This window comes from Homarus americanus, unplaced genomic scaffold (assembly GCF_018991925.1).
Source record: "Homarus americanus isolate GMGI-L3 unplaced genomic scaffold, GMGI_Hamer_2.0 scaffold30535, whole genome shotgun sequence".
NCBI classification, from domain to species: domain Eukaryota; kingdom Metazoa; phylum Arthropoda; class Malacostraca; order Decapoda; family Nephropidae; genus Homarus; species Homarus americanus.
The window spans coordinates 15,192,765-15,202,913 of NW_024732440.1; the positions used below are offsets into that span (position 1 = coordinate 15,192,765).

The 10,149-nt window shown below is 41.4% G+C and overlaps 1 protein-coding gene across 1 annotated transcript in view; it reads left to right on the forward strand.

The window, feature by feature from the left end:
- LOC121868861 (cell adhesion molecule 4-like) overlaps window positions 1-8,571 on the forward strand; it is a 75,485-nt gene extending 66,914 nt beyond the window's left edge. Inside the window, exons 5-6 of the mRNA XM_042369855.1 lie at window positions 1,962-2,184; window positions 7,006-8,571. Coding sequence (XP_042225789.1) covers window positions 1,962-2,184; window positions 7,006-7,085 — 303 coding nt within the window. The 3' untranslated portion in view covers window positions 7,086-8,571. The remainder of the gene's footprint in view (window positions 1-1,961; window positions 2,185-7,005) is intronic.
- The last annotated feature ends 1,578 nt before the right edge of the window (window positions 8,572-10,149 follow it).

Genomic DNA, 10,149 nt, shown 5'->3' on the forward strand with positions numbered 1-10,149 from the left:
GGGAAGGTGGTATAACAGTGTCCTTCATTGTTGTTGTTTGTGATTGCTGATGTTTGTGATTGTTGTTGTTTGTGATTGTTGTTGTTTGTGATCGTGGGTGAACGGAGTATGTTTGTCCCAGGTATAGAAGGTGTGCAATTAGTGCCAGTACAGGTACACTTCAGTCAGGTGTGTTAACTCGGTGATTGGTGAAGGTTTAGATACTGTAGTGTACTGCCGGTAATACAACAGCTACAAGTCATCGATTTTGACACCCTGGTTACCCTAATCACCATGTGTATATCCAGGCGGATGAAATTTACCTATAGATCCACCCTACCCGAGAATTGAACCCAGGTCCTCTTGCTTGTGAGGCGAGTGTGCTAAGTTGCTAACCAGTACATCCACACAGGTACAGTTGTGGACGGGGGGGGGGAGGTGTTTTTTTTTGGGGGGGGAGGGGAGGGGAGGGACGGAAACTTTATAAGTGGTCTTACCGTAGAGTTTCTCAGTTACCTCAACACTGGGCACTTCACCAAGGTGACTATGGTGTATCACCGCCGTAGACTTTCACTCCACTTCCCGGCATTCAATGTGTTGTATACTTGATAAATGATGATTTAATGAATTCCATTAATTTCCAACATCCATCTAAGTTATTGGTTATATTACACTTTGTCATAACCAATCAATCATTACCTTTAGTAAAAATAAGATAGTGATCGCAGATACGGGCAAACATTACACTTACATGTACTTAATAAGGTTCCATTCACTGATTTACAATTTGCATGGATATACGAGTCACTCACATTCACGCCACAATAAAAGTAATTTTGTAAAGAGGGAATTTCTCAACCTGGGGACCACACATTTAATTACACTATTATGGTTTGGCTTATCAGGGACCTTAATTCCTTCCTTAGATACCGTCACCACTGGGGGAGTAACCACGTAGCTTCACTGGGCTGGCCTGGATTGCTCTTGTAGCAAACAAGTGATTTTATTTATAATTAATTTAATCCCTTATACTTATCAATGGTCTTGGGGGTTTGCACACATACAGTCTCGTATCATGACAGTCCTAGCTTCATCTCTGCTGGGAGTAAGACGATGTTGTGGTAGGGTGACTGCTTGCGGCAGCACCCTGTTCACTTAAGACTACGGAGCAGGTCTTAACTAATCCCTGGTTTGGGGGCCTAATAACTTATATGTGGTTGTCCCCGGGTGTGAAACAAGATGGACAACGAGCCGCTGTCCTGCTGGGCCCCATAGGTTGGCTCTATACCTCGCTTATAGAATCTTGATAACGCCGTCGACTCGTTATCTATGTTACTGGTTCCAAACAAACAGTGGCAGGAAGGTTGGGGTGTGGATGAAGGTGGAAAGTGTCCTCAATCACTCAACATTTTACAGCATTTTAGTAGTTGTTTCGGTGTACTGAGTTATATACAGTGTATTGTTAGTGTAAGCTGTGCCTGACTCATAACTAAACTAAAAAAAATGGTGTGAAGAGAATATCGCAGACTCTTAAACATCAACTCTTATGTTATATTGCCAAGTTTTCACCTGCCCCTTACTCTCCCTATCCCTTCCTCCCTGCTGAATTATTTTTGTCCACAACTATACATTATCGCACGTTCTTTTTATTTTTTTATTTTTTTAGTCATGTACCTTTAACTTAAAGAGTAAATATCTGGCAGAATTTAATATTTAACCAGTAAAAACCCGATGGCAGGATCGGTTGGGTTAGTTTTGGGGTCTATAAGGACTTGGGGTCTATGAGGTCTCGGGGTCTATAAGGACTTGGGGTCTATGAGGTCTCGGGGTCTATGAGGTCTTGGGGTATATGAGGTATTGGGGTCTATAAGGACTTTGGGTCCATGAGGTCTTGGGGTCTATAAGGACTAGGTGGGTCCATCAGCACCTGGCCCTCGAGTCCTACTTCCTTAACACCAACTACCATCTTCTCCCCTACACAGGCGCCGCAGGACTACCTGGTGGAGTACAAGGTGCCGCCTGACGCAGAGGGTCGAGTAGCGTCACGTCTGGGTCTTCAGTTCAAGGCCCGGGAGTGGCACTTCCCCGAGGGCCGCCTCACCTTCCGCTGTGCCGCCGTCCTTCACCGCCTCTACAAGAAGGACGCGCTACACGAAGGGGTGGTCGCGCCCCCGGACCCCCTCAGCCTGGGCCATGATGCTAGTGGTGGGTATTGTGTATTGTGATGAGTTTATTGTGATGATCTTCTAAGGCTGTCCCTGATGTGATGTTTACATTATCTACTCGATACCTAATTACTGCACTGTGAAATTGTGAATTATATATACAGTATATATATATATATATATATATATATATATATATATATATATATATATATATATATATATATATATATATATATATATATATATATATATATATATATATATATATATATATGTGTGTGTGTGTGTGTGTGTGTGTGTAAACCAGGAATATTTCAGAACTGTCAGTACCACCAACAAACACAGGTCCCCTCACAAACATTAACACAACCACAGTGGTAGAGAATAATCCACAACACCACACCTACAGAACTGTTAAATTCTTTCTGTTTAAAATTCAAATTCAGGCCGGAAATGTACTGACCAATGAGCGACCTCAAAAAAATTTAGCGGGTAAATGTGGTGACCAATCAGATCCCTGGGCGTCACAACGGACCATCCGCCGGAACTGTGCTCTTTGTGTCATCAGGACCAGAGAGCTTCAGCGAGGCAGATAAAAGGCTCACCTCTGTGTATGCTTCACCTTATCCAACTCTACCCACCATTTAAGTGATCTTTAAACTTTAATGGAGATAGTCTATTAGAGGAGACAGTTTACTAACCCCTTGTGTACGGGCTCCTCTCTGTACTGTATACAATCATCTAGCGTTAGCAAAATAAAATATTATAAGTGGCGTCCGTGATAGTGAAGGGATTGATAAAACTGACCTCAGTCTTAGTGAACTTTCTGAAGATCCTTGATGTTAGGTGAACCATCATCTGTAACTTGAGCTGAAAGAAAAAACAACCAATTACTTGTCGTGGCTATACATCTATGCATTAAGAGTAAGACATGGATAAGACCTGACCTGAACTGCTCAAGAGTACATGAGGAAGATGGTGACACTACCCACCTCGCTCTTCTCTTAACTTAATCATAATAACTTCCAAAGATTCATATATACAGCAAACAAATTCTCTCTCTTTATTTTACAAACACTTGATCCATACGCACATTCCCTTCCTGTTCTTAACCAGTACTGTTCTTTATTTAACACATTTTCTGCATTTTATGATAATTCTTTAACTAATGACTCTACACTACACCTTTCCAGGTTTATTCAATTAAACTGTTCCTCCATATTTCTTAAAGTCATTCTTCGGCGAACCCATCTACTCCTGCTGGTGCTTTAGCTTACCGACAGCCAATCACAATTTCTTATTAAATTTTTGTCTTTCACTCAGACAGCGTTCAGTCCACTACAAGCTAAACATGGTAACTCCGCGTCTCTCTCTCTCTCTCTCACATACACACACACACCTGTTGGCTTTACAAGTTGTGTAATAAATTTTCCGTAACTCTCTTTCATCCCCCTCTGTTGTTCTTATCCTGTTCAGTTCACTACAAAATAACTTCTTGTTCTTTTTAAAATCTTATGACACCTTCCCTTCTCTTCCAATCTTTCACCTTTTCCATCCACCGCCTGGCCCACCCACCGCCTTATCCACTCATCGCCCAGCCCACTCATCGTCCAACACCACTCATCGCCTGGCCAAATCACCGCCCCTCCCACCCACCACTCCACCCACCCACCCACGAGATCTCACCTATCAACAAGTGATGACAATGATGCTGTTGTAATACTTGCACAAACATTCACACAACCGCCATTAAAATCTGTAAGGTAGAGTGTGAGTATTTTTTCTGAGACACCCTGTATATGCTGAGACACCCTGTATATGCTGAGACACCCTGTATATGCTGAGACACCCTGTATATGCTCCCCCCCCCCCCACAGCAACAAGACTAAACGCTGATATAATCCTTGAATACAATGTCATCATACTCAAGAGAATAAGTCAAAAAGTTTAAGATATCGTACACGAAGGATTAATTTATTGTACTCAAGGGGTTAAGATATTTGATTCCATGGATTAATTTGATGTACTCTAGGGGTTGGCATTGTGCTCTTAGGTGTTAAGTCCATAAATACTTCATTCAAATGTCCAAAATATATGACAGCATAATGTATCAAGTCATTTTCAAGTCTGATTAATGTCAACAACCGAGGCCTTATGGACAGTACCAACTTAAAAGTCTAACTTAAGGTATTCTTTAAGTCTAAAATATGCAACAGATTGTTTTTAAGTAAACCAAGTCCATTTTCCCTCAACTTACAGAATAAAATCGACGTTTAAATCCAAATCAAATGTCTACATACCATTCCTCACTCGATAGGTATAATCATAAAGGTCAAATGAGAAAACAATTTCCACGTGTTAGTTAAAATCCTTAACTTCAATGACCAGTATTAACCGCTAAATCGAAATTAGATTCTCACTCAACAAAAATTATCCTATAAGTCCAAAACAGCACACGCGTTCAAGTCCAATTCCTGTCTGGAGTGTGGGTCTTTGGACGTGAGGGGCGGGTGTTTGCGTTGGGTGATTGTCTGATGTCTTCAGGAGGGAGCCAATTACCAGGACAGTGGCTTAAGACCAGCGGACGTGACCACTGCCTCCAGCCTCGGATCCCCTCGACGGTGTTATGTGTAGGGCCTTTACGAAAAAATGGTCTCACGGTTTCCAAAGCTGGAGAAATTGGTCTCATAGTTGGAGAGTTGGAGAAACTGGTCTCATAGTTGGAGAAATTGGTCTCATAGTTGGAGAGTTGGAGAAACTGGTCTCATAGTTGGAGAAACTGGTCTTATGATTCAGAAAGGTACTTTATGGTAAATAAAATAGCGTCATACATAAAGAAGCCAATATAAATACAGTAAATGTATACATATGGATAAGTCCCATACATATGCATACCCACATAAAATACATACAAACAACAGAGATACACAAAAACATACATCCATACACATAGAAATATGTACACAGTACACACAAATGAAAAACACATGTGCAAACAAATTACATACGTACACACAAAACATACATAAGAAAATAAAAAAAACACACACACACACATATACGGAACTGAATTAAATGAGAAAAAATAGTTTCACATCCCATTATAGAGGTGTAATAGAGGCGTAATAGAGGCGTTATATAGGTGTAATTGAGGCATTATAGAGGCGTTATATATTTTTTTATTTTTTTTTTACGGGCATTAGCCCACCGGGGCACAGGTCATTTTATGGTCCACATCAAGGCCTGGGGGGCGAAAATATAATAAAATAATAATAATAATAATAATAAAATTAATAACATTTAATATAAATTATAATTATAATAATAATAATAATAATAATAATAATAATAATAATAATAATAATAATAATAATAATAATAATAATAATAATAGCAATAATAAAGAGCCATAAATAAATATATATTTTTTAAATATATCAACAGTGAGACATGATATACGGGGTATGTAAGTTGTGTTGTCAATAGTTTGAGAAACAATTGAGACCCTGCAATTGTGTGTAAATGAGGCAGAAAGTTAGATCAGCAACCTGGGACTTGGTCACAATTTTCGTGATGCCATGTGGCAGCAGGGTCTACCATTAGACAACACATTATGCTTCCAATATCTTCCAGGCGGTAGTACCTCCCTGTTTGGTAGCTGCCTGCTAGGTGGTAGGTGTAATAGAGGTGATATAGAGGAGTAATAGAGGCGTAAGAGAGTGAGAAACCAGACACTCACTTTTTTATAATTCTCAAAAGTTAAAATGTCTAGGAAAAGTCTCACGTTTTAAGGCTCACAGTCTAAATGAGGCAGATTGATCCCTTTGACAACCACTGATATTTTAAATTTTATGTGAATGGGAATACGGCTCACAAGTCTGGGTGGCACTTCTGGCACTGTATAGGGATATTTTATTGGCACAGTGGCATGGAGTCTTGGTTATTCTTCAACATGGTTCGAGTTCGATTTCCTCCTGGGTTGGATATATGAAGGATGTTACCCAGTGTATACCTATTATTAAAGGTGTTCTCCAGGTGTTTCATTGTCCCATTAAGGTCAAGATGAGGGTTGAGACCTGATTTCATGTTTATCTTTTCGATGGCAGTTCTGATGTACACGTTATGTCTCAATAAATGGTTAAATGTTGACGATATTAAAAAAAAAAACGTACTTTTCTTGACTTGGTTAGGTAGTTGAAGTTCAGAGGCCAAGTGAAAGGTTAAAGGTCATGGGAACTTGAAAAAAAAATGTTGGTGTGAGAAAATATATGAAGACTGAAAGATAGGATATTGGTCGTACATAAACAACAACACTACTCATAAACATCTTGAGTTGAATAGCTGTTTGGAAGGTGAGTGGAGGATTAAGAACACGAGTCTTTGGATATAGAGAAGTTGTTAGTCATAGGTGTGAGGTGACATTATTAAAACCGTCTGGAGTGGTGCTGGAGACTTGAAAATCACTGAGTGGCTGTCTCCTCAAGCCACCAATACGAAGGACTATCTTAACACCACAAGTCCTTAGGTAGTTCAGCCAGGAGCCAATATTTATAGGAATTTTTATAACTTATATTATACACACATAAGATGGGGTACAATAAGGCGGTGAGGTGTACAGTAATGTAAATATTAAGAGCCGAGCCGATGGAAATTTGTGAGATTAAGCATCGTGATGTTCTCTCGTGCGACAGGTAATGAGAGAGAGAGAGAGAGAGAGAGAGAGAGAGAGAGAGAGAGAGAGAGAGAGAGAGAGAGAGAGAGAGAGAGAGAGAGAGAGAGAGAGAGAGAGAGAGGGAGAGGGAGAGAGAGCATGTAAACACACAACACGTGACTAACAGCTGTTTCTTGTTTATTTCAGGATCAGGTGAGGTGGAGAAGCAACTGATGGTCCTCCTGATGACTGGAGCCACCTGCCTCCTACACTTCACACTCACCTAATCATCAGTGGTTGTTCGTGAGAGCAAGACTGTTGTTCTGGTCAAGTGGTAAACTGGTGCTGAACTGGTGTATTGTCTGACTGGTGAACTGGTAATCTAGAAAAGTCTGATTGTCAAAACAGTGAATTGGCAAACTGTCTGAATGGTGAAATGGTGAACTACTAAGCCATGTCTGACTGGCAAAATAGTTAGCAGGTAGACTGCCTAAGTGATGGATCTGTCAATTTAGTGAAGTCTCTGAGTGATAAACTAGTGAATTGGTGCTCTGACTGGCTGGCTGGTGAAAAACTAAAACTATTCTGATGGGCCAAACGGCGACACAGGGGGCCATCACAGCCACCAAACCCAGTTAATTGCCCTGCCTGTCAATAACCAGTCGACAGTCAACTGTAAATTTTTTTAGCTCAGGAGGCGACAATTCATCCTACAAAGAAAAAAAAAGTCTGAATTACGAGAACCAAAAAAAAATCACAGTTTTCCAAGCAGTAGTGTGGAGCCTCGGGAGTATTATAGTGTGAAAGGTGAAAAGAAATATAAGCCTCCCGTATGAGTGAAAAGTCTCCGTACCAACACTGGGCTCCCTTATAGTCGTACCCTATATTAGTATGCCAGAGAGTATCAGTGTAAGTGACGTATTAACTAAACTAAACCAACAAAAAAAAAAATAAAAATGTGTTAGGGAAGAGATAATGTTATAACCTAATTATAAGTTATATTGTGCTTTTGTTAATGATGTCTCCTATACGCCCAGTTATTGGCTGTATATATGTAAACAATATATATATATTATACACGCATATAAACATCATGTGTGAATGTATGTTAGGGTGTGAACAAGGGTTATAAGGTTAAGGTTACAAACTCTATGCTCTTCGTGTTTATATCTTTACTTTTCTCCGCCGGAAGGTAAGCTTGTTAACACCGGCTGCTGGTTCACGGCCGTCGGCAAAAAAATCTTATTTATCTTCCTGACTGGTCGAGTAACAGGTGAAGTCGTCGAGACCAACTTAGTGATGATTTTCTCCGCATATATTAACACCTGAGACTCCAATGTGTTGTTTTAGCTTCATTTACTTTAACCTAACCTAACCTTTGGGAAGACATTTACCTCAAGGTTGGTCTGATCTTAACTGAGAGTCTTGTTAACGTTTTCAATACCACCAACTTACGAGGAAAATGAAACGTACGAACTTTTGAGAATCCAGCTATTTTTTTTTTTATCATAGCTTAAGGGGACCAATTAGATGTCTCCTACATTACCTCCTGCTGACAAATTATGACATACGATCCTCGTCTCACCTTTTTTGTTTTTACTCTGAGGTTAACTATAAAGTAAAGCTAAATATTATGTGTGATATTAACTTGAAATATATTTATCCACCTCATGTTATACGAAATATATATTAAATGGATAAGAGTATGGGACAACTTGTAAAAATGTTGAATTGTGGAAAATTATCGTAAAACCGAATTGAGTTGGTGGGGTTAAGTGAACGAGGAGGGTGGGAGGAATGAAGGGAGAGAGGGAGGGAGGGAGGAGAGGAGGGTGGGAGGAATGAAGGGAGAGAGGAAGGAAAGGGGGAGGGAGAGGGAGGAGTGGAGGAAGGAAGGGACGGACGGAAGGACGAAGGGAGGGAGGGACGGACGAAGGGAGGGAGGGAGAAAGGGAGGGACGACGAAGGGAGGATAAAAATAAAAAAAGTAAAAATCAACATATGTCAGAGGCTGATGATATTATAATGAATTACTGCTTTTCAACAACGAAGGTCTTTAAGCGCATAGTCTAGGTCAAAAAACAAAAACATTATTAAACATTATTCAACAACTGTTACAAATTCAGAGAGATACATCATACCCAGTACCCGTCTGTTTACCACTGATGAGTGACAACCTGACAGCGAGCACAGGTGAGCTCCCACCCCCTCCCTCGGTCTGGATTAACTATATTCCGTTGTATCTGGCAGTTACCTAACCTAACTTAGCCTAACCTAACCTAACACTACCTTGCTGTCACTCGGAGTCGATTATAACGATCATCCACCTATGACTTAATGATATGAGTTATTAAGGATGTCACCTAGGTTGGTGAGTTCTGAGGTGACTAAAGAGGCCGATACGGGACCGGCAGAGTCGATCACAGAAGTTGCACATGTGGAGGCTACATCTAGTGCGGAAGGGGAGGCGGCAGTGTTTTTCCGGCGTTGGCGCTTTTCTGCCTCATTATACAGTCGCCACTTGTCCGTCGCCATAGGACTTTTGGGGTATGGTGATCTGGATGATGGCTGCACGTGAGTTGATTTACGTGGTGAGGCAGAAGCGCAGGCTGCTTCCACACATCTTGGCTCTCCCTTTTCCTGATCCAGTGGTGCAAGTGTTGCAACGACTGGGGAGAGGGAGAGATGCAATGGACTACTGATAGCCCAGTTTGTTGGGCTTCGCCTTCGTCCGCCGGTGAAGTCATTGGGTTCCCATGGTGGTCACCTCTTCTGCCTATACCGCCGTTGGGGTCTTGTTGGAGCTCTGTAAACATGTCTGCCTGATGCGGGGCTCCACCGCAGATTTTTCGTTCGGGATTTACTCCCATAGCCTTGTACCTATCAAGATTAATCTGCAAGGCAGCGGGGCAATGGTTGGTAGGCGCCAGGACGTGTCCACATGCCAGTGGGCCTATGCGCCGTCCTTCTGGGGCCCACTGCTACTCCGAGATCCCCTGCTGGTCTAGCCTGGGCCTACGAGGCACCCAGATACCGTGTGTCGCCACGAGGAGGCACAGCAGGAGTCTTGATGGTGAAGAGGCTGTGTACTGGCAGGGGAAGACCCATGCAAGTTGCTTACTTGTTCGCTTAACCTAACTTAATCTAACATAACCTCTCCCAATGTTAGGGTGTTTAATCTTCAGGTAAAATAAGCTGGAGGGTTTAATATTCAGTTGAGGTCAAGACTAACCTAACCTAACCTAACCTAACCTAACCTAACCTAACCTAACCTAACCTAACCTTCTACTACCATAACTCTTGACTCTTTGTGTCTCTCTCTGCTCTTATTGTTGACGAGTTGAGAGGCGT